The 25165-nt window shown below is 47.5% G+C and overlaps 2 protein-coding genes and 1 long non-coding RNA gene across 3 annotated transcripts in view; 1 reads left to right on the forward strand and 2 right to left on the reverse strand.

Moving 5' to 3' along the window:
* LOC310759563 lies at positions 1–20643 on the forward strand. Its single transcript, XR_014546415.1, has 3 exons — positions 1–764; positions 16265–16485; positions 20567–20643. It is a non-coding gene; the product is annotated as an uncharacterized lncRNA (long non-coding RNA).
* FERMT1 (FERM domain containing kindlin 1) overlaps positions 4106–25165 on the reverse strand; it is a 637654-nt gene continuing 616594 nt past the window's right edge. Inside the window, exons 16-17 of the transcript XR_014546323.1 lie at positions 4564–4711; positions 4106–4202 (exon numbers count right to left, since the gene is read on the reverse strand). The gene's annotated coding sequence lies outside the window, so the exon portion shown is untranslated. The remainder of the gene's footprint in view (positions 4203–4563; positions 4712–25165) is intronic.
* On the reverse strand, positions 17028–24765 carry TLX3 (T cell leukemia homeobox 3; the record flags this gene model as incomplete). The annotated part of the gene is made up of 3 exons (XM_083606748.1): positions 17028–17342; positions 22348–22591; positions 24333–24765. 3 exons carry the CDS (start codon positions 24763–24765, stop codon positions 17132–17134), a joined length of 888 nt encoding a protein of 295 aa, XP_083462874.1. The 3' UTR covers positions 17028–17131.

The following is a 25165-nucleotide window of genomic DNA, read 5'->3' on the forward strand; positions in this document are numbered from 1 at the left end:
TTAAATTGTGGCACCCAGAATTGGACACAGTATTCCAGGTGTGGTCTGACCAAGGCAGAATAGAGTGGTACTATTACTTCCCTTGACAGTGGCGTTGTTCTCAAGCCATCTATTTAATATCCTTTGATTTGAGGCAAATGTCCATCACTTCAAGTGAGGTAGAAGACTGCCCAGGCACCATCTGCTGATGACACCAGCCTTCCCCAGTCTGATGCCCTCCAAATGTTTTGGACTCCAACTCCCATCAGCCCCAGAGAGCACAGCCAATGGACAGGGGTGATGGGAGTTGTTGTAGTCCAACAACATCTGGAGAGCTACCAGCCTTCCATCAGAGGAACGAAGAGGAATGAATGCCTCTCCCCACAAGATGATGCTCCCTGCCTGAAGGACAGGGGCTGCCCACTGTGGCCCATGCTAGCCACCTGAGGGAGAAAAACTGGCCACTGTGATCTCATGCTGATGCTGCCTATTTCACAGACTGGCCACTGTGTTCTCACACGGATGTGTCCAACCAGAAGGAGAGACACAGGCCATTGTGATGTCATGCTGATGCTGAAGGAGAGAGAAACTGGCCAGTGTACCAGCCCACAACTGCTGTTCACCTGAATAACAAGGAGACACTGCCTGGCACGCCAACACATTGCTCACCGTGTTCATGAGAATTATGTCCTTTGCACCTTGGACCAAACTGGGGTTTCTTAACTTGCTTTTACTCTCCTGTTCCTGCATATTAAGTTCCCTTACCAGAGGTCTATAATAACAAGGTAATGAATTAACCACATTTATTTGTACACAAAAGGTAGGTAAAGGTAAAAGGTAAAGGACCCCTGGACGGTTAAGTCCAGTCAAAGGTGACTATGGGGTTGTGGTGTTCATCTCGCTTTCAGGCTGAGGGAGCCGGTGTTTGTCCACAGATAGCTTTCCGGGTCACGTGGCCAGCAGGACTAAACTGTTTCTGATGCAATGGAACACCGTGACAGAAACCAGAGCACACAGAAACGCCGTTTACCTTCCCACCGCAGTGGTACCTATTTATCTACTTGCACTGGTGTGCTTTCAAACTGCTAGGTTGGCAGGAGCTGGGAGTGAGCAATGGGAGCTCACCCCGTCACGGGGATTCAAACCACTGACCTTCTGATCAGCAAGCCCATGAGGCTCAGTGGTTTAGACCACAGCGCCACCCACATCCCTTTACTTTTCCATATGTGTGTGTGTGTGTGTGTGTGTGTGTGTGTGTGCTGCCCATTTGACTGGTTGCCCCAGCCACTCTGGGTGGCTTCCAACAAAATATAGTGAAAACACAATACAGCATCAAACACTATAAACTTCCCTGAACAGGACTGCCTTCAAGTGTCTTCTTAAAATCACATAGCTCTTTATCTGTTTGGCATCTGCTGGGCGATGGGAGTCGAAGCACTCCTTAAGCCTTTTAGGGCCTTCGGCACTAACACTTTGAATTGTGCTTGGAAACCTACTGGGAGCCAATGTAATTCTTTTAGGACCAGCGTTATATGATCCTGGCAGCCACTCCCAGTCACCAGTCTAGCTGCCACATTCTGGATTAGTTGTAGTTTCCAAGTCACCTTCAAAGGTAGCCCCACGTAGAGCGCATTGCAGTTGTCCAAATGGGAGCTAACCAGAGCATTTGCCACTCTGACGAAACAGGTAGGGTCTCAGCCTGTGTACCAAATGGAGCTGGTAGACAGCTGCCCTGGGCACAGAATTGACCTGTGCCTCTACACCAGTGATGGCCAAATTTGGCCTTCCAGCTGTTTGGGGACTACAATTCCCATCATCCCTGACCACTGGTCCTGTTAGCCAGGGATGGTGGGAGTTGTAGTCCCAAAACAGCTGGAGGGCCAAGTTTGGCTCTACACATTGATGGCACACTCAGAAGACCCCCAGCTAACTCAAGAAAATCTTCAAACAGCCTTTTTGAGTTTCTATTCTATCTTACAAAGTAAGCACTAAGAAGAAATAAAAGCAGAACAAGACAGAGAATTGGAGGGGGGAGAGAGAGAGAGAAGCTAACACTAAAAGAAATGTTTGAAACAAGGAATGTAATATACACCGTATTTTCAGACGCAGCCCTAGTGCAATAACTTAAACAGCACAGATTACTACTTGGGGAAATAAAAGGAGCATAACTTTTAAACTTGAAAAAGCTCTCTTTGCTTGTTGTAATCAATCGCAATAATCCGTGACAGTGATTTAGATGAAGATCAACTTTACCTTTCTTTGCTGATGACACAGAACTAGAAGCAATAAAAACTTAAGTGCATTTGAATGCACACAGCTAATGGATTGGATGTGGCATATGCCAACATACAATGGCTGCGAAATGAATGGGATCAATCAAAAGAAGTTTGACATTCTGGAAGACCTGAGGATTCTACCTCCAGTTACCTAATGGCTAAGAGGCTTGGCAGAGGTTGGTGCTCTGCAATATTTCAGCAGCTTGCTTGCTGACCCCATAAAACATATTACACACACAACCCTAACATGACCCTTGCAGTTGGCAGCTGCGGCATTTAGCCAGCACAAGCGATGGAGATTGATATTCTCTTTCTAAATACTTCAGAATGCTATCCAGGCACATGTGTCTGATGCCTGGCTTTTGACAAGATAAAATACCACCCTGACCAGATAGCTGGACACCTCGGGGAACACGAAATTTGTCGGCAAATAGAAGGGCATTCAGAGGTCCAGCGCCGAGGGCCTTCTGGCAGTTCCCTTGCTGCGAGAAGTGAGGTTACAGGGAACCAGGCAGAGGGCCTTCTCGGTGGTGGCACCCGCCCTGTGGAATGCCCTCCCATCAGATATCAAAGGAATATCATACCATCATCATCATTTTTAATTTGTATGCCGTCTTTCTATCTTACAATACTCAAGGCGATTTACAAGCTGAAGAAACAAAAAATGTACATCTTATAACAATCTAATGCAATAGAAAAATGTGATAATAAAACATAACTTTAAAATAGGCAACCTCCATCAAAAAAGTAACATTCAACAGTCATTAGAATAGTATAAAATAATAATATCACCATATAAAAGTTAAACAGAAATCCACTCAACAGTTACAATAATATCTAAACTATAATCAATAAAACAATGGCAAGCCATAGTACATAAAACAATACAATACAGTGGTGCCTCGCAAGATGAAATTAATTCGTTCCGCGAATTTTTTCGTCTAGCGAATTTTTCGTCTTGTGAAGCACGAAATCCCATAGGAATGCATTGAAAATCAATTAATGCGTTCCTATGGTCAAAAAAAGTCCAAACAAAGCCAAATTTGGTACAACAAGAGTTTATTAAGTGCTCTTTAAAGTAACACATACTGTAAAGAGCATTTCAAAATTCAAACCCAGAATTTTTTTTTGAAAACAGCAGAGTGGCCCAATGGTCACAGAAAATCATAAAAAAGCAGGAAAAAAACCACAAGCTCCCAGATTCTTGCAAACCCCTCCCCAACTGTTCCCCCACCCACCCAGCACACAGAAATTCAAATCCAGATTTTTTAAAAAAAAAAACACAGCAGAGTGCCCCAATGGTCACAGAAAATCATAAAAATGCAGAAAAAAAAACACAAGCTTCCAGATTCTTGCAAACCCCTCCCCAACACCAAGTCCTTGAATTCCAAACACCCCAACCCAAAATCCAAAACCCCCCAAAAAAGTTTTAAAAGCTTAACTTACCAAATGGCTGCAAAAGAAGTTTTGAAAAAGCTTCAAAAACCACCAAAGTCTTTAAAAACCTCAAAAAAGGCTACTATGTACACTGCGTTCTATGAGTTGCTGCTTGAAGTCAAGTCGCAACTGTATTAACGGTGTTAAGAAAAAGGAAACAAACCTGCAAGACGTTTTCGTCTTGCAAAGCAAGCCCATAGGGAAATTCGTCTTGCGAAGCAGCTCATAAAACGGAAAACCCTTTCGTCTAGCGAGTTTTCTGTCTTGCGAGGCATTCGTCTTGCGGGGCACCACTGTACACATTGAGAAGCAGAGGGTGGGGCAAGGCAGGGGGAAGGAGGCCTTGCCTGATAGAGTCCCTCCCCTCACAACTATCTGACTTTTAGAAGACATCTGAAGGCAGCCCTGTTTAGCATAGCTGTCAAGTGTCCCTTATTTGAAGGGACAGTCCCTTATTCCAGCGCCATGTCCTGCTGCTGTCCCTTATTGATAGATGTCCCTTAAATGTCCCTTAAATGATGTCCCTTAAATTTCAAAGGAAGCAGCTCCTCTCCCTCCCTCCCTGCCGGCCAGGGAGGAGGGAGGCTCCAACTGTGTTGCTTGGCTGTGTTGCTCACCCAGTAAGAAGTCTAAGAACGACTGGGGGTGGAGCTTGCATGCCTTGTGTGTGGCTAGTTAATGCAAGCTGAGGGGGTTTTTGAATGCTGGACGCCATTTTGTTGCACGTGCTGCTGCAAACTTTGAAGTGCAAAGCCAGGCCAGGGAGCCATCTTAAGTTGAGGCTGCATAGGCCTTGTGGTGCATGTGATTCAGATTCTATTCAGTTGAACCTCTGGTTACAAAGTTGGTTGGACAGTGTCCTCGAAGCTACCCAGCATGAGTTTCACCAGACTGCAGGAGGACAGGAAGACTGGAGTGCCTGGAACAGGTGAGGCTGCAGGTCCCTTATTTTGGCTGCTGGTCCCTTATTTTCAAGGCTGCTGGTCCCTTATTTTCAAATCTGTAAATTGACAGCTATGCTGTTTAGGGAAGTCTTTAATGACAGATGCTTTAATGTATTTTTAAGCTTCTGTTGGAAGCCGCCCAGAGTGGCTGGGGAAACCCAGCCAGATGGGCGAGGAAGAAATAATTAATTTATTATTATTATTGTTATTATTATTATTATTATTATTATTATTATTATTATGGCAATAATAGAAGACACATGATAATGATGCAGATTAGACAGAGCAGAACAGGGCCAGTGTCAGTGTTCAGCAACCTTGCGCTGTGGCGCCCCCACTTAGCTTTATTTTAAAATTTCCTACCAGGTACCTGACATGGCATCATTCTGGGACAAAGGCCACCCACCTTTGTAGGTCCATAAGCACATCTGGATTTTTGGGTGCTGCATGATGCCCTCCCCCAGGGAGGCATCAGCCGCCACCAAGAAACAGAGAGGAAAGCACATACATGCGCACTTCCCTATATCCAGTAGTCACAATTTGAGCATGTGTGACACTAAAATTTGGTGCCTCCCCCTGCCTCTCTCACTCCCTCCTACAGCACACACCAGGTATATATTATTATTATTATTATTATTATTATTATTATTATTATTATTATTATTAGAATAGGGATTTTCAACTCTAACAAATGAAAAATCAGAAAAGAGAAAGGCTTCTTTGTGCTGGTGAGATGAGAGTTTGTTTGACTCGGATTAGATCTGATATAAATGAGATTAGGGGACACGGGTGGTGCTGTGGGCTAAACCACAGAGCCCAGGGCTTGCCAATCAGAAGGTCGGCGGTTCGAATCCCCACAACGGGGTGAGCTCCCGTTGCTCGGTCACTGCTCCTGCCAACCTAGCAGTTCGAAAGCACGTCAAAGTGCAAGTAGATAAATAGGTACCGATCCGGCAGGAAGGTAAGCAGTGTTTCCATGCACTGCTCTGGTTCGCCGTGCTGGCCACATGACTGGAAAAACTGTCTGCGGACAAACGCCGGCTCCCTCGGCCTATAGAGCGAGATGAGCGCACAACCCCAGAGTCGTCCGTGACTGGACCTACCGGTCAGGGATAACTTTACCTTTAAATGGGATTATCCAGGAAAAGCAAGTTTACACCTCTCACTGCGTTTCAGTACATATGTAAAAGGCTCATTTATAGTTATATTTTGAGAATGGTTTGTGTTCTTATGTAGCTGCATTGTTTTATACTTTCTGGATGTCCCATGATCATAGTATAAAGTAGTTGTGTTCTTTGTTATAAATCAAGCACAGCTAGGATTTGGCTCTTTTTGTTTTCCAATGTATTTTTATCAATGAAAAAAAAATTGCATGTGGCACATGCAAATTTGTATTCTGAAAATGTGGCCCAGAGAGAAAAATTTGAGAACCACTGCCTTATAAGTTGTACAGGCGGCTTTAGGTCTGCTTTGGGTTGTCCTAGGAAACCTTGTTTCTAGTCTGTGCTTGGCGATTGTGGTTGCCGGTAAAGAAAAGCTCAGATGTCATCTTTAATCAGACCTTCTAATAGTGAACTCAGGCAGAGAGTGATGATGGATATCTATCCAGAACAAAGCCACTGAGACGAATCGGTATTCTCAGGGAAATCTCAAAGTTTAAAGAAGTACAAAAATCTTTATTATTTTAAGCATTCAAAAATATTTTAAAAACAAAACAGCCAGTGAGGAATGGAGCATATCACTTGGGCAAAAAAAGAAAATAAGAAGATGAGGGCTGCCTGACTAGAACCCCAAACAGGAGTTCACTGCAGAAGATTCACTGCAATATTTTGCAACATAAATTGTTTTTTGCCTTTAGTTAATGGTCCCAGAAGATAAAGATTCCGGAATTGCTTCCTAGTCAAAAACACCAATTCCTAGTAAAAATCAAATAAAATCCTTAATTAAAATTAAATATAAAATTAAATTCAAATAATTAAAGCAATCCTTCATGGGCCCGGCACACAGCACTCTCGGTGGCAGGCAGTTTTATGGCTCTGTTCCAGTTTTCGGTGCCTCATCGAACTCAGCCCAGCTAGAACCACCCTTCTGCTGATTCAGTGTTCCAGGTTGGGATCCTTAGTCCTGATTGGTGAATATGGAAGTCGTAAACCATCAGCAGGGGTCGCAAAAGACTGTCCCTCTGTTCCCAGTGCCATAAGTTTTTATCCTCACTCGCTGGATCTAAAAAAATGTAGTATAAACACTGACAACTGGGAAACACTGGCCTGCGAGTGCTCCAGTTGGAGAACAGCCTTGACCAAAGGTGTCACGGACTTTGAAGACACTCAAACTCAGGATGCAAGGGAGAAACGTGCTAAGAGGAAGGCATGCTTGGCAAATCCACACCGTGATCAACTCCCGCCCGGGAACCAATTTCCCCACTGTGGAAGGACGTGTGGATCCAGAACTGGCCTCCACAGTCACTTACAGACTCATTGTTAAAACCGTGTTAATGGAAGACAATCTTACTCGGCTACAAGTGATCACCAAAGAGAGAAGAAATATAAGTTTTTATCACCCATATGTGAGATGTGGTAGGTTCTGGCAGATGGGATCCTCATAACAGAGGGTCCTGGTTGCGCGCGGGACCCAAGAGCTCACCTGACAGGGTTAAAATGGGGGGGAGGAGCAAGAAGTCCTGGCCGTTCCCCTGGGATCACGCCAGGCGATTTTAGCCAATACCCAGTGGGTGGCGTGATCCATGGGGCTTTTAAAAAAGCTGACTTACACCAACACAAAGATGTAGTAGTAGTAGTAAAGGTAAAGGGACCCCTGACCATTAGGTCCAGTCGTGGCCGACTCTGGGGTTGCAATCATCTCACTTTATTGGCCGAGGGAGCTGGCGTACAGCTTCCGGGTTATGTGGCCAGCACGACTAAGCCACTTCTGGCGAACCAGAGCAGCGCACAGAAATGCTGTTTACCTTCCCGCCGGAGCGGTACCTATTTATCTACTTGCACTTTGACGTGCTTTCAAACTGCTAGGTTGGCAGGAGCAGGAACTGAGCAATGGGAGCTCACCCCATCGCGGGGATTCGAACCGCCGACCTTCCGATCGGAAAGCCTTAGGCTCTGTGGTTTAACCCACAGCGCCACCTGCGTCCCTAGTAGTAGTAGTAGTAGTAGTAGTAGTAGTAGTAGTTTTGTCATTATCATTATTATTATTATCATCATCATCGTCATTTTGTTTGTTTGTTTTGTATACCACCCTTTGCCTGCAAGTCTCAGGGCAGTTACAACATAAAATCAGAATATAAAAACACAAAATACATAATAAAAAACAACCCAATAATCCCCCCCATTTTGATCATTTTCTGGACTTTGTAAAGTTTGTCTCTCAAACAGAAGTTCCTTTCTAGCTTTCGAAGGTGTATTAGATATGTATGTGCGCTGAAAATGTACATGGATTTGATGCTCATTGTGACTAAAGAATCCTGAGAACTATAGTTTGGCAAATGACCGAAAGATCAGTGTTACAGGTCTCTAGCCTACAGTTCTTTGGTTCCCTGAAAGTGAGAGGGGGAATGGCTGATAAACTAGTTCCACGTCTTAGAAGTGGCCTCTATCCGGCCCGGAACTGAATAAAACTTTCTTTGCACTTTGCCCCACTGCAAACATTCAGCCTTCGTCTCTTTCTGATGGATCCTGGGAAGAAGAAGCTCGTCTGTGGCAAGTTCTCCTTTTAAGAGTGCAGGTTTTTTAAAGATGTTGAGTCGGAAGCATCCTGCCTGAGATGGATTGGGTGGCAGAGATCCAGCAATCGATGCCACAAAATAAATGCAGCTTATTGAAAGAGGCTTGGAGAGTTCAGGCCAGCAGAGAAGAGCTCACATTACAAATGACGGAAAGACAAGACCCATTGATATTGGTAAAGGACCCCATTTTCACATGGAATGGGGGTGTGGGAAGAGAAGCTTGTAAATATTGGCCTGTATTTGGTGTTCCTTAGCTCCACCCTGCTGGGACGTGGGTGGCACTGTGGGTTAAACCACAGAGCCTAGGACTTGCCGATCAGAAGGTCGGCGGTTCGAATCCCCGCAATGGGGTGAGCTCCCGTTGCTCGGTCCCTGCTCCTGCCAACCTAACAGTTCAAAAGCATGTCAAAGTGCAAGTAGATAAATAGGTACCACTCCAGCGGGAAGGTAAACGGCGTTTCCATGCACTGCTCTGGTTCCCCAGAAGCGGCTTAGTCATGCTGGCCACATGACCCAGAAGCTGTACGCCAGCTCCCTTGGCCGATAAAGCGAGATGAGCGCCGCAACCCCAGAGTTGATCATGACGGGACCTAATAGTCAGAGGTCCCTTTACCTTTTACATAGCTCCACCCTCCCTGCCACACGCAAACACACTCAACTTGTAGCCTCAGTAGATTGGCAAATTCTAAGGGAAGAGCAATAATGTGTTTGCAAATAAATTTGTTGGAGAAGGTACGTTTTGCACACTGCATGGTTATGATGTGTGCACTTTTTGCACACAAATCTGAAATTCTTGCACGCAGTCCAACACTCCCACTCCGTCTTGTGGATCTTTCGTCATCAAGACTTGGATACGCTCCAGAGTTTGACACCCAAAAAGTTAATGCAGAGGGCAGAGATAAATCAGAAGTAGACCTTATGCTATCAGTGGGAATGAGTGCATTGACTATAACAGAAAACAAACAAAAGAAGAAAACAGTAGGCAAATGTCAGCTTCAGTTTAGGAGAGTTAAAATGAGTACAACGGTTATTCTTAGTAGCTTTCCTAGAAACACACAGGAAAACTAGGATGTGGTCAGAGAAAGGGGAGTGAGGGTGCTGGATGAAGAGGTGAAGGTTGTACCACATGGGTAGGCAAACTAAGGCCCGGGGGCTGGATCTGGCCCAATTGCCTTCTAAATCTGGCCCACGGATGGTCCAGGAATCAGCATGTTTTTACATGAGTAGAATGTGTCCTTTTATTTAAAATGCATCTCTTGGTTATTTGTGGGGCAAAGGAATTCGTTTATTTTTTCCAAAATATAGTCCGGCCCCCCACAACGTCTGAGGGACAGTGGACCGGCCCCTGCTGAAAAAGTTTGCCGACCCCTGTTGTACCATAAAGGCAGGAGAATGAGGGAGGTTTGGGATGTGGGGCTTTGGGGAGTTTTCAGATTAAAATCAGAAGAAAGGTGGGAGACCGAGATGAGTGAGTGTATCAGGAGTCTGAGATTTGGGGTTGAGACAACTAAAGAGGAAGAAATAAGCACAGCAAGGGAGGGAAGAGGGCAAGAAAGAGGGGGCCTGACTGCATGGGCGTAGCCAGGGGGCAGGGAGGGGCAGCTGCCCCCTTAAATAAATAAAAATCAATTAAAAAATACATAGCAAAATGAAGTTCTGGCCCTCCCCATGACAAAAGGCCTGCTCCCTCCCTAACAAAAATCCTGGCTACGCCCATGCCTGACTGAGATTCAAAGCAGAAGGTTCAAGGGGGGGGCAGAGTAGGGGCTGGCCAGCTGATATTTTGCAGAAAGAGAGTTTAATCTTTTTTCCTCGTTCTTTGGGGTTCCTGGTCTTGACGGTGAAGGTACCTCTTCAGCAACAAAGGGGATGAGGAAGGGGGGAGAGTCCTCAAGAAAGTTCTTGACAGGAGAGAGAGAAAGATCTTGGGTATCAAGATTCCTAGCTAGCAAGGTGGACAGCATCACCTCTCCTGCAATGGATGGATGCTGCCCGCTGGGAAGAGTTTGTCTAAAACATTTGCAAAATGGCTACAATATTCAATATATATTCATTCATTCTGTCTGTCTGTCTTACTCTGGTGTCTAGGTGACACGGGGGGGGGGGAGAGATTAACATATCTCAGGATCACTACCCCTCCACACCTACAGAAATTAAATTGTCAACAAATATAATGAAAATGATGTACAGATGGTATTTGACTCCTATAAAATTAGCAAAGATATATCGTAACTGTGACAATCTATGTTGGAAATGTAAAGAAAAGGAAGGAACCTTTTATCATATGTGGTGGACCTGTCCCAAGGTGAAAGATTTCTGGGACAAGATTCATAATGAATTGGAAAAAAGTGTTGAAATATACATTTATAAAAAAAAAACAGAGGCCTTTCTTCTAGGAATAACAGGTTTGGAATTGCCCAAGAAAGATGTTAAATTATTTTTGAATGCCACAACTGCTGCAAGTATTCTGTTAGCTAAAAAGTGGAAAACCCAAGAATTACCAACGATAGAAGAATGGCAGATGAAGATGATGGATTCTTCCGAGCTAGCCGACCTAACCGGAAGAGTCCACGACCAGAAGGAGGAGGAGTATCAGGAAGAGTGGATTAAATTTAGTGATTACTTAGTTAAATATGTTAAGTTAAATTAACTGAAAACAGCTTACAGACATTTCATTGGCTTAGGATTTTATTTATGTTAAGTGTCGAATTAATATGTTTAATTTCATAATGTGAAGATCTAAGGATGTTAATGTTTAAGTTAAATTTTACAAGAACTAAAAAAAAAATTCTTCCAGTAGCACCTTAAAGACCAACTAAGTTAGTTCTTGGTATGAGCTTTCGTGTGCATGCACACTTCTTCAGAAGAAATGCACACGAAAGCTCATACCAAGAACTAACTTAGTTGGTCTTTAAGGTGCTACTGGAAGAAATTTTTTGTTTGTTTGTTTTGACTATGGCAGACCAACACAGCTACCTATCTGTAACTTTACAAGAACTGTGATTTGGAAAACCGTTAAAAAGATATGCAATGAAATCCAACCAAGGGGAAGCGAGGAAGTCACTTAACAATGTTAATAAGTGTAATTTTCAATAAGGCTATGATTTATGTTTGTTTGTCTTATGTGTTTGTTTGTTTATAATCTTGTGAAAACCAATAAAAAAAAATTTGAAGGAAAAAAAAAAGAAATGAAATAGTCCCAGCAGGGTGGAGCTAAGGAAACCAAATACAGGCCAATATTTACAAGCTTCTCTTCCCACACCCCCATTCCATGTGAAAATGGGGTCCTTTACCAATATCAAGGGGTCTTGCCTTTCCGTCATTTGTAATGTGAGCTCTTCTCTGCTGGACTAGAAGGACCATCCCTTCCTTAGCAGATTGCTTCTCCATGCAAGACAGGTGAATGGAGGCGAATGAGAAGCTTCTCTTTTCTCCTCCACAGGCAAAAAGAAGAGGGAGGAGAGGAACCACGAGCTCCCTGGAGAAAAGGTGTGTAGAAATTTAAGAAAAAGAAATGTGCCCTTACTGCATCGCACCTCCTCTTTTGCTTACCCAACACCCCAGAGGGTGAGGCAGCTCAAGTCTGGCAGTCGAGAGTTGACCATGCAAGCCAGCTGCAAGTCCATCCCCATCTGCAGAAAGAAGACCACAGCTGAGGACAGCTGTGAGGGCTTCCCTTGCTGCAAGGACCAGGGGAAGGCGAAGCCCTGAAGTCTAGCCAGCTCCTTGACAGGCTAGTTTTCTAAGTGAGGGGAGAGAGACTTTCTGTTCCTCGTCAGGCAATGGAGTTTCCACCTGCGTTGCTCCACCTCACTTTTCCCAGATTATGACTTTGAGAACAGCAGTAGCAGCTGGGAAGAGAGGAGTTCAGGGATATATATTTTTTTAATAATTTTATGGGTTGTGCGTCTTTGTTTCTGATTTTGATCCTTTTACATGGTTTTGTGTGTTTTGTAGTATTTTATGCATTGTGATTTTCTGCTACTTTTATTGATTATATTGGTAATTCTTTATTGCGGTTGAACTGCTTAATTACTATTTGCTGGTGCTTAATTTTCCTGTTTACTATTAGATTCTGATGGGTTGTTGAATGTTGCTTTGTTTGACATAAGTTGTTTGTTTTAAAGTTATCTTGACTTTTATGTTGGATCAGATTGCTACTATTAATGTTTGATGTTTTATTATGTTCTTATGTCTTCGAAGCCACCCAGAGTGGCTTGGGCAACCCAGCCAGATGGGCAGGGTATAAATGAAAAATTATTATTATTATTATTATTATTATTATTATTATTATTATTATTATTATTAGAGCTATCCTGGCTCCCCATTTGGAGAAGCATCCGTTCAGTGACCTGCAGCCCAAAAAGATAAGAGCTAATCTGAACTTGTCTCCATCCTTTTCCCCCAACTCTATTTTACTGCTGAATACTACTACAGTACTAATGATAATAACATTAATTGTGGTTTAAGGAGGCAGCAATAGGAAAATGTATGCCACCCACCTTAGGTCAGGTGTGGCCCAACTGTGCATCACAGCCACCAGATCCATAGCTGTCAACTTTTCCCTTTTTTTTAAGAGAAATTCCCTTATTCTGAATAGGATTCCTTGCAAGGAAAGGGAAAAGTTGTCTTTTCAGAAGACTTCTGGGAAAAGATTTATAATGAATTGAAAAAAAGTGTTGAAATATACATTTATAAAGAAACCAGAGGCCTTTCTTCTTGGAATAACAGGTTTGGAATTGCCCAAGAAAGATGTAAAATTATTTTTGTATGCCACAACTGCTGCTCGTATTTTGTTAGCTAAAAAGTGGAAAACCCAAGAATTACCAACAATAGAAGAATGGCAGATGAAGATGATGGATTTTTCGGAGCTAGCCGACCTAACCGGAAGAGTCCGCGACCAGAAGGAGGAGGTGTATCAGGAAGAGTGGAATAAATTTAATGACTATCTAGTTAAATTTGTTAAGTTAAATTAATTGAAAACAGCTTGCAGATACTTAACTGGCTTAGGTTTTATTTATGTTAAGTGATGAATTAATATGTTTAATTCCATAAGGTGAAGATTTAAGGATGTTAATGTTTAAGTTAAGTTTCGTAAGAACTGGGATTTGGAAAACCGTTAAAAGGACACGCAATGAAATTCAACCAAGGGGAAGCGAGGAAGTCACTTAACAAAGTTAATAAGTGTAATTTTCATTAAGGCTATGATTTATGTTTGTTTGTCTTGTGTGTTTGTTAGCTTATAATATTGTGAAAACCAATAAAAAAATGGGGGGGAGGAAAGGGAAAAGTTGACAGCTATGACCAGATCTGAGCAACCTTCAGCTGCCCAGGTCTTGCTGAAGTCCCTCAGCCCCAGTCAGCATGGTCAAGGGTGATGGCAGCATTCAGCCCCAAAAAGTTTCCCCAGCCCTGCAAGCCAGCTTCAGACAACCCATGAGAGCTCTTGTGCCTGTAATAATCGCCCAGAAGAGGATTTCCTGGCAAGTAGCAGGAGGAACTGTGCCTGCTGGCATTCCTTCTTCAAGGTACAGGATCCGGGCCCCATCTTGCATTGCACCTCCTCCTGTGCCCCTGCCTGATGATGAGGGACCGGCTTTCGCATTCAGAAACCCCAAAGTGGATCACTGATCAGAGTCCACTGCTCTGACGAGGAGCCTGGGGATTCAGCTAGGTAAAGGTAAAGGGACCCCTGACCATTAGGTCCAGTCGTGACCGACTCTGGGGTTGCGGCGCTCATCTCACTTTACTGGCTGAGGGAGCCGGCATACAGCTTCCGGGTCATGTAGTCAGCATGACTAAGCCGCTTCTGACGAACCAGAGCAGCGCACGGAAATGCCGTTTACTTTCCCGCCGGAGTGGTACCTATTTATCTACTTGTACTTTGAGGGGCTTTCGAACTGCTAGGTTGGCAGGAGCAGGGACCGAGCAACGGGAGCTCACCCCGTCGCGGGGATTCGAACCGCCGACCTTCTGATCGGCAAGCCCTAGGCTCTGTGGTTTAACCCACAGCGCCACCCGCTTCCCGGGGACTCAGCTACACAGCTGCAAATGTAACGTTTTAAGTGCATTATGCAAATGTGACAAGATGGTGATGGTGAGCGAATGGCAAAGTCAATATATATATATTAAAATGTTTTTTTAAATGAGCATTTTCACAGCGTTCTTTGTATGTGTCTCCACCTGGAGCTATCCCAATGTTGTGGGTTTCTGCAGCTCTCAGATCCTGGGAGGAAGGAGACAAGCTCTTGGATAAAGCTTAGGGATTTGAGATCTATCTCTCTCTCTCTCTAACACACACGCACGCACCTCTAGGGGAGGAGACTTCAGCTAGGTGGCAGTCTAGAAGGCCTGCCCAGGTTCAGTATCCATCAGCAATGTCAATCAACATCTGATGACCTCCTTCCAGTGGCGTAGCGTGGGGGTGCAGGGGGGGGCCGGCTGCACCGGGCCCAACGTCTGGGGGTTAGGGTTAGGGGGCGCAAATCCACGGGTTAGGGGGCGCAAATTACTTGCCTTGCCCCGGGTGCTGACAACCCACGCTACGCCACTGCCTCCTTCTACGGGTCCACAATAGAAAGTGTCCTTTCATACTGCATCACGGTGTGGTACGCTGGTTTGACATCATCTGATAGGAAGTGCCTACAGAGGGTGGTGAATACAGCACAAGATATTATGGGCTGTCCCGTGAATCCACTGGATGAAATAGCGGAAGAACGTTGCCTCAGGAGAGTGAGGAAAATTCCTCAGGGATGATTCACACCCTGGCCGGCACTTTCTTGATCTCCTGCCCTCAGGCAGAAGATATAGAAGCATGATTAGTCGCACCAACAGGGTAAAGAACAGCTTCTATCCATGGGCTGTTAGGCTGCTGAATGTAAAGATAACAACAGGGCAACTGACTTTTGGGTTTGGTGGGTGTGCGTCAGTAAACAGGGGAATTAAGACGAAGAGAGCTGAGTGGGGTGTGTGCGTGTAATCTCACTGTATACAAGTTGTACAAGTGACAATCAAGTATTTCAAATTCAAAAATTCAAATCTTCAGCTAAAAGGACCAGCAGGTGATGGTGGAGGTAGATGATTCTCCGGCTGGGGACGCTGAAGGGGAAGAGTCAGCTGCGCGGGAGAAAACACTGAGCCCCCTCAGTCCACTTTAGCCGTTCAAAATCCAGGTTTCAGGCTCCCTTAATCACAGCTCAGACCAGAACCATTTTTAAAGAAAACGTTTATTTACACCTTTCAGCAAGTACAAAGTATTATACACGGTCTGGATCAACCTCCGCTCTTCCTTCGTAGTTTTATTATGAAACATAAGGCGCTTTCTCTCTACTTCGGTCGCGGGCAAAGGGCCTCGGCTGCGCAATGGGGTTTGGGGGGGGGAGAGAAACATGGGGAGGGAGGTTGCTTTCTTTTCTTTTTTGCTCCCCCCCCTCCCACCACCACCACCCCCGTTCCAACCAGCCTCGCTCCATCTTCGCATCCTGCCAGAAAGGGGAGGCTGGGGCGGAAAATAATCGTAATAAAGACAACCGAGAGTCTGCGTGGCGTGAAAGGGGAGCCCTTATTACCGTGGCGAATAAATTACGGGTGGCGTTAGCTTCGCTTGGGAGACAGCTGGGGGCGGGCGGCTTCTCAGCTTAACAGGGTTCCTTAAGATAATGGATTTATTTTCCTTTGCTAAGTGGTTTTCGGGGTGGGAGGGCCGGCCTTCCAAGGTAAGAGCCGGAGGAAAGGAGGAAAGCGCGCCCCCTATTATATTCTCCTTTCTCGAGCCAACCGAAAATATTTGTTCCGCTTTCCATAGAAATATCAAAGTCCTCTCTCTGCGTATTAACAGTGCTCGGCATCTCGAGGCATAAATAAATTAAATTATTCACATTTTCTTTTTACAGACACACAGAAATGACCCCCCCTTTCCTTCTCTCCGCCCCCGCACCTTCTCCTGTCTCCGGGGCACCGCTTGGAAACTCCCGGTCCCTGTCGGGGCTGTTTTGTCTCGACGGCCACCATTAACCAACCATTATGAACTGGGAGGCCTGGGCAACGGAAGGCACCCGGCAAGACCTTTCCCAAAAAGACGGCATCCCCTCCCTCCCACCATCGACACTTGCGGGTAAGTAGGGAAGCGGGTATCTAGGCCAGGGGAGGCAATGCGGGAAGGGGCGCCCTGGTTTTCCTGGCGCAGTACCCAAGAGTTTATCGCTCACTCGCTCACTCACACACACACACACACCGAGGCAAAGTTCTTGTTTGTTTTGTTGTTCGTTCGTTTGCTTGCTTGCCCTTGGAAAATTCAGATATATGGTGGGGCTCTTGCCTTTGCAAGATCTGCGGCCTTCTCTCTAGCTTCTGGGCTTGGGGAAACTTCCAAGGCTGGAAGGAGCGTTGAACTGGCAAGAGCCATCCAAGTAGTTCTTGCTTGGTGGCGGCGGTGGGCAGGGTGGAGGGGTAGGAATATGGCTGGCGAGAGCCTTCCTCATACAATAATCCATGCAGTCCCCTCCAGGGATACGGAGGGCCTCCGCGAGGGTCCATCGCCAGCAGCGGCAGCAACAGTGGTGTCAGAAGTGGGATCAACCCCTCCCCGCGGCCAGCGCGCACTCGCGTCCTCGGACCGCGTCCTCGGTCCTTTCCGCGGTTGTGTTTTTTTGGTCGGAGCACCTTCTTTGCTGAGTTTCGGCCTTCGGTTCATGCAGGGAGAGGTGGAGGAGGGTGTCTGCCTTTCCGAGGCCCGCCCGCCGGCCCGGGCCAAGATCCTTTTACACCAGGGAGGTGACGGGCGGGATCTTGGAGCCTTCCTCTTCCCAGGGCTGGAGGTTCTGCAGCGCGAAGAGCGAGGAGTTGTGCAGGCAGAGCGGGTCGGGCTGGATGGAGTCGTTCAGGGACTTCTGGAAGGCGTCGTGTTGGAGCTGCAGCATCAGCCGGCTGGCCTGTTGCCTCTCGGCTTCCCTCTCCTCCGCCGTCTGTCTCCTAAAGAGGAAAAAAGGCACAGCTCAGAAGGTCCCCTCGCTAGGCAGCCGACGACGCCCAAGCAAAGCCCGCGCTCGCCTTCCGTGGCCGTCGAGGGGAAACCGAAGGTTCCCTGCGCCACCGGCCGCCCGCTTCCTTCCAGCCCAAACGAAACACTTTTCTCTCTCTCTCTCTCTCTCTCTCTTTGGACAGCGCAAATTCCACCCGGATTCTCACTCAGAAGGCCGCCCTCCCCATCGAGTCCACAGAAATACGGGCAGAGAGGATTTGCATCCTGGAGAGAGGGCCCCAGGTTTACTCAGAAGGGGTTAAGTTTGCTCAACTCCCCCGGTCGAGCAGCGCGACTCAGGCCTCCTCGGGAGAAAAGAAGGGGTTCGGTGGAGCTTTACTCCCAAGCGGGTGCACAGTGGCAGCCCTTTGGCTCGCCGGAACAGTTTCCACGGGCTCCGAATTAACAGGGTCCTTTTATTCGTTTAAATAATAACTCTGCCTTCTGCGAGGGGGATGCGGCTTTCAAGGAGCGCAGCTTGCTTAGATGGGGCTCAGATGGCGGCCGGCCCATCCCACCACGTCGAGGACTTTCCGTTCCCCCATCCTGGGCGCCCCAAGCGACAGGCGCGTCAAGGAATCGCCCCCGGCTGTTTTAACCGGATCGTGGCACAGACACCGCCTCCTCCCTTTTCCGCCCCTCCAAAGAGGCAGAAAAGTGCCTCTTTTTCCGCGATTTATTCCAACTGCTATTGCTTCGCACCTGCCGCCCACAAATCAAGTTTCTGGCGCGAGAAAGCCAGGAGGAACGTTCAGTAAACACGAGAGCCGCACATCCTAACGTTTCCCAAACTGGACGGCCCCCCCAAAATCCCTTCTCTACGCTCTCCAAAGCAGAGCAATACCACCCCTAAAAGAGGCGACCCCCCCAATCCCATTCCTCCTTCCCTCCCGCAAAGTAAGCCAGCAAACGTAGACCTGTGCGCAAACCTGGGCATCCCCATAATTTAAGTGGGGCAGGAAAAGCCCGCTTTGTACGAGAATTTATCAGAGGAATTCAAGGATAAATGGGCGGGGGAGGACTGCGGGAGAGAAACTGAGGCACGGAGGTCAGGCCTGGGCGAGCCATGAACCCGTTAATCCGAAGGACTTGGTTTCTAAGCCGATTCAGCGCCGGATCCGCAGCCGGTGGAGTTGAGATTCCTTGACCTCAACTAGCGCAGGCGTTAGCCTTGGTTTCCCGCACCCGTAACTTTCAGTCTCGCTTGTCCCTTCCAACAAGAAAGCGCGACGAAAAGGAACCCGCGATATGATGCGCCCGAGATGGAGACGCGGCGCGTCTACACAGGCGCGCGGACTTGCTCGGCTCTCCAAAAGCTATCTCTCCTGAATTTGGGCCAAATTTGGAGGCGCTCCCAGAGGTCACCAGCCGGGGAAGCCAGTTGGAAATAGCCTGCCCAATTTTAACCCCAAAAGGCGCAAATTCTCCTTGAAACGTCCGCGGACGGGACATCTCGGCGCCAAACGCCTTTCTTCGTTGGCCAAAGTCCTGGCGCTTTTCAGCGCCGCGGTGAAGCCTCCTTGGAACTCACCGCCGTTTGGGAAAGTAGGAACGGGTCGACTGGGTGAGGCCCGGAATCCCTGAACCACTTTGACTCCTGTGGCCGCTCAAAAACCGGAGTCGAAAAGGCACCGGGATGGAAAAACCCCTTCCTCCCGCAACTGCGCTCTGCGCAGCTAGGCCAGTTTCCCCGGAAATCCGAGCCGCGGATTTCTACGCGGGGCGACTTCCTCGCGAGTAAGCCTCCTTCTTGCCCCGCAATCGCCACCTGCATTCAACAAGGGTTTTCGCGTTCCAACGCATTTCCCCAGGAATCCCTCCGGATCCTGGTATTTTTTTAAACTGCGAGGCACCGATCCAGCGACCGAGGCCTCTTCTTTGAGCCGCGGACAGCGGCGATCGCGGCCTCTACCGCTGCTGGTCAGTTCTTGAAACGCCGGTTGCATTTCCCTGGGAGGGGATCGGAATCGTCGTCATCGATTGCGGGGGCGGGGAACAGAAATAAACCCTGAGTTTTCGAAAAGAGGCGCATGATTTCTGACCGAGCCGCGGGGGACCGGGGAGAGCCGTGAATGACCGGCTGAATCCGGCAGGAGCCCCTCAAGTCATCTGGGGCGAGACTGGGGGAAATGGAACAGTGCTTTGATTTTTTCAAATGTGGAAAACAACCCTTTGCAATAACGGGAGGGGGGTTCCTCTCCCCTTTCCAAACAATTTCTAGCTACAAAACCCCCCTCACGCCCCCCCTCACTTCTCCCCCTCCCAATGCCCAAATTTAAAACCAAAAAATAAAATAAAATTTAAACGTATTTCGCATTTTTCAGACCGAAAGGCTTCCTTTTCAAAAGCTGAATTAAAAGGCTTTTGTTTTGGCGGGCGGATATTTGTTTTTAGAGAGACTGGAGGGGAAAGGTAGGAGCCTTTTTTATTTATCAGTCCATCTATTCCAACTCATTTTCCCAGGAACTTTGCTCGCTCGTTTTGGTGCCCAAGCGACGCGAAACGGTCTCCGGACCTGCCTTTGCGCTGCTACAAATGAACAGGCGTAATGCGGACTCTGAATCAGCACTGCATAAAATGTCCAAAAGCATTTCAGTAATGATTGTAGGCGGTCGAGATTTTTGTTTTATTTTATTCTGGGTTTGTTTTTAGGCGCAGGGTGAGGAATGCGGGTAGGAAATCAGGGCCGAATCTCTGATGTCGCCCAACCTCCGACTGTTAAGGTCGCAAACGAAGGAGCCTGGAAGCTATTATGCGCCGAGATGCCCAAAGTGGATCCCTATTGGGGGTTTTTTCACCCTACAAATGAGACAGCGGCCCAAACCTGGGGAAAGGCCGGCTTAAGAAGAAATAGAAACCTTGTGCGTTGGATCCTGTCCAACAGATTTCCAGAGGAAACAGAATCGGTTGTTCCTCTTGTAATGTTTCCCGTTTGTGACCCGGGATTTAGATCTCTTAATCCAAATGATGATAATATTTCACGTTATTTTCTTTTTTTCCTTTTTGGATTAATCTGTTTTTTATTGTAGTCTATGCTGAAAGGTTTCAATAAAAAATAATTTTAAAAAGAATAGCTAATAATAATAATATTGTTATTGTTGTTTTTATAGCGTAGCATTCACGTTATCGTGCCGTTAACACAAATACAATAATTATATCGGCATTTTTGTCCGAGGGCCCAGGCGCTCGTCGCAACAGCAAAGCGAGTCCATTTCCATTAATCGGATGTCCTACAGCAAAGGAGGACGAGGCGTAGTCAGCGTCGCTAATACAAATAAAGCTTTGCAAGTAACAGTGGCCTTGGAGCGGTTTGCAGCCTCAAACGAGAGTGGAAAGCGTCGAGCAAACCTCCCAGGAGAGGAGATCCGACCTCCAAAGGCCGGAGCCTTTTGCGCCCTGCTTACTCGGAAAAGCAAAAACTGCAGAGTTTACTTCCGAGTAGGGTGTTGCCATTCAAAAGACACACACACACACACACACACAAATATATAGGTATATATAGGTGTGTCCAGTAGCTCTCAAGAACGCTTGAAGAGTAAATCAAGGCGTCAAAACTTTGGGGAAATAAAAGGGTGGGTATATTTTTTTACTGCGCTCCGAGCTCATTTGACTGCGCTCCGAACTCAGCCTCGCGCGTTGGTGTAAAGAGTAAATGGACGGTGGCGGAGTGGAGGATTTTGAATGCAGTCCTGCGCCACTGGGACAGCTGTTTCGGGGTGTTGCGAGGGTGTCTTTTCTCGGTGCCTCTGCGCGCCTGGAAGCGCCTGGCTGGATCAGTCCCGCATTTTACCTCCAGCAGCGATCATCCGGGCAGCACAAGCCAGAGGATAAAAGCGACAGCCCTTCTTGCTCCCACGTCTCAGCAGACGCCCGGCTTTCAGAGATACATTGCCTCCGAACCTGGAAGTTCTGCTTAGTTTCTATAGCAAAAGGCAAGGAATGTGGGGGGGGGGGCTGTTAGACTCCAACTCCCATCAGCTCCAGCCAGGTAGCCCATGGTCAGGGATGATGGGAGTCCAGGAACAACTGGGAGATCTGAAGCTCCCCTTGCTGGCACAGACAGGCCTTTTGTCCATGAAACAATCTCTAATCCTTTTTGAAATGCCGCCTAAGCCCGTGTCCGTCACCACCTCGCCTGACATTCTGGCGAAGGAGCCACAATGTTGTACGGATCTCTTTGCAGATTCACTTTTACTGTGAGAGCGAATTCCTCTTTATTAACTCCCGGATCCGCGCAAAAATATTATTAATATTAATATTAATTATTATTGCCTCGTACTGTGGTCGTCTTCCTTAATTTCTACCAAAACAAACAAAAACTCCAGAGATACACTGCATTTATAGTGAACAGAATGTGCGCAGAGTGAGCAACTGGTTTCTTTTTCCCTGTCATTACCTAGATCCTACCTTCCAAACCAGTGGGCCTGAGGTCGCTGGATGGAAGGGGACGTCTAGAACGGGCTCCATGTGTGCGTGCTCCGCTTTTCAAGATCGCGCGTTTAGGATGCCGGCGAAAGGAGGGCAAAAGCCTCCTTTTCAGGGAGAGAGAGAGTCGGGGAGAGGCGGATGGGCCCAAAATAGCACGGGATGCCTGTGGAAGGACTTTGGGATTTGGCTTGGGCTCTGTAGCACGAGAAAGGGTGTTTCATAATCACGGTGTGGGGAGAAAAGATTATCACCCGCTCCCCGAATAAATTACGGCTCTATTTAATTTCGCTTCTGCCACTCTGTACAGTAAACGAGAAGTCACACGCCGCTAGAATTAGAGCGCCGCGCTCTTCCTCCTCGGTCGCTGTCCATTTCAGCACCATTCCTTTCACCAACTCCATTTGTGGCGACAGAGAAAGGTGTCAGGGCGAAGGGCAGGCCCCGATCCCTAGGTATCCTGCTCTCTCCCCATTTACTCCTTCAGTCCCCCACCCCACCCCACAGCCATCCACTGACCCACCGACTCACCGCCACTTGGTTCTGCGGTTCTGGAACCAGGTCTTGACTTGCGCGTCGGTCATCTTGAGCGACTTGGCGAGCGCCGCCCTCTCGGCCGAGGCCAGGTACTTCTGCCGGTGGAAGCGCTTCTCCAGCTCGCAGATCTGCACCCGGGAGAAGGAGGTGCGCGGCTTCTTGCGCTTGGGCGGGGTGCGGTTCTGGTAAGGGTGCCCGATCCGCCGCGTCACCGTGAAAGGAGTGAGCGCCGCCGCCGCTAGGACAGAAGACGCGGCAGGGTGAGAGAGACGCGCAAAGGAACGGGGGGCAGAGAGAGAAACAGACGGGAGCCCTGCCCCAACCAGGCTAGGGGCCCCAGGGCAGCACAGGGAGGGAGGGGGCAGAGGGGCGTCATTTCCCTTCCCTCTATAAGCCAACAGTGCTTTGATCGCCGATAAACTCCGCTTCGGAAGCATCTTAGCAGGCCTCGGGAGTTGGACACTTAGACATGGTAAGAGAAAGCAGCGCAGGAGAGCGCCTGGAGGCGCCCATTCAAGCGCGCTTAACATGGATTAGTTTAGTTCTCTTAGTGCTGTGTGACATTCCTCCCCAGTAACTAGGCGGGTGGCAAAAGTGGGTGGCTTGTCCCGCCCACGACCACCCTCCCCCATCCAGTCCATCCTTATGGGTGACGTGGGGATTCAAGCCCTCCCTAGAGAGACTTTGTGAAAGGGAATCGAAGTTATTCTGGACCCATTAATTTCGAATCACAGAGAAGGCGGGCGCGCAAGTTAAGGTATGTGGTGTAGAGACCAAAAAAAGCACATCTCATCCACCCAAAACAGGGACGGGCTAAGTAAGAACAGCCTTGAAGAGAGAAAGAGAGATGGATGGATGGAGGAGAAGCTGTTAAGCAGTAGTGGAAATAAGAGTTTTCGTTTTCAGGAACTGGCCAAATTGAGTACATTCCTGGCTAGGAAATATACTCACCAAGCCAGCAAGTGATTATGAAGATAATCACATTTAATATAGTGCCCCTCGAAGTGTAAAAGGTTATCACATTCATTTTCTCTGCCTGCTTATCCTAAGATTTGCTGATGGGCACCTCAGCTAAAGCCCCCCTCTCTCCACAAATAAATGCCTTCACCCTGAAGTGAAACACCACCACATTCATAAGGGGAGGGGGCTTATTTGCAAGGGGGTTTTCTAACCATGTCCATCTCCCCGTTTCCTCGTCCTTCATCTAATCCGCATTGGATTCGAAGATATTTAAATTACCACCCTAGCTTTCTCATTTAGTTTTTAGCTGCTTGTTCTCCGCCTCCAGCCCCCTCTCTTACATTCTGTAATCAGATTAGGCACGGCGATTCCCTCGCCTTCCCCTCTCTCCTTGTACACTGCGATTTAAACAAATCAGCCCCACAAAACCATGAATCAGAATCGAGGCTTTGAATTCTGTGCGCGGGGGGTCGATTCAGATTAGTGGCGCGGGGACAGCTTTCCAGGCCGTCACTATTTACGGTGATTTTTAAAGAAAATAAAAGAAAATCCCAAAGAAACAAACATAAAAAGGGAATAAGTAGAATGTTTGCGTCTCAGTCCTGGCCGCCCAAATACTGAAACCACAATTTGGTACCACAAACTGATCAACCGCCTCCCTCACTTAGACACACAAACACATTCCACATCAGCAAAATGGGAATATTTATCTCTCCCTACACAACGCACAAAACTGAATTGCATTGGTTTTTTTTTTTTTAAGGTGATTTCTTTCCCCCTGTTGAAGCTGCATGATATTGAGGTTGAGTGCCTGTGTGCGCAATGTATGTCTGTATGTATATACATTCACATACATCAGTATAATTTTTAGAAGCAGGGACGCTTTGGAAACACGCTGCCAAAGGAACTTGCGGGCTGAAGTTCGCCCTCTTTCCCTCTTCACTCTCTTTCTCCCGGGGTCGTGCCTCTGAGACACCCCCCCTCCCTCCCGCTCGCATCCCAACCACCCCTCCGCTTACCTGTGAATCTGTCCTTGACGAACCGCCTGCTGCTTTCCATCCAGGGGAAGTTGAGGCTGCCAAGGCTGGGTACAGCTGGCATGGCTGGTATGGCACTAGAAATGGGAGGTGGCACTGCCCCAGGGATGGGTCTATGAGCTGGCACCCTGATCACGCCAGATGGAGCCAAGCTGAGATTCACACTGTAAGATCCAGAGTCCTCGAAGGGCGCCCCGATGCCAGGGAAGGCGCCTGGGAGAGAAGGGTACGGGGCGCCCGTCCGGCTGCCCACGGGGCTGCCCAGGTAATTCGCGCTGCCGCCGCCGCCGACGTCTGATCCTCGCGGGGCGGGTTGCGAAGGGGTCTCCTGGTCGGAACTGTTTAAAATCTGATCAATCCCGAAGCTGATGGGTTCGTGTTGGTGCGGGGTCTGCGTGTTCGTTGGCTGATCCATCCTTGGTGAATTAGAAATATTGGCTCAAACGAAAGGAGAAGGGGTAAAAAAAAAAACCTTAAAAAAACACACAACAACAACAACAACACCGTAAGAATTCCCCTATAAAAACGCTCCCCTTCCTTATTTCACAGTAGATCCATGTAAGGTCCTCTTGGTTTGTATGGATGTCACACTGAAACTTTGCCAAGACTGGTCCAGCTCGCCAGGCTCTCTGTCATCTTTTTTTGAACCAAACCTGGAGTTCCTGCTTCTAATTTCTCTCCCGCAGCTGCCATTGGCCACCCCAAACAAGCCTCTCTCCTCCCATTGGCTCCCGGGTTTCAATAAAGGCCTAATTCATTGGAATAGGAGCTTAGGGACTGTTCCGTGGTGACATCATTTTAACAAACGAACAATA

This window comes from Podarcis filfolensis, assembly GCF_964270895.1.
Source record: "Podarcis filfolensis genome assembly, chromosome: 3".
NCBI classification, from domain to species: domain Eukaryota; kingdom Metazoa; phylum Chordata; class Lepidosauria; order Squamata; family Lacertidae; genus Podarcis; species Podarcis filfolensis.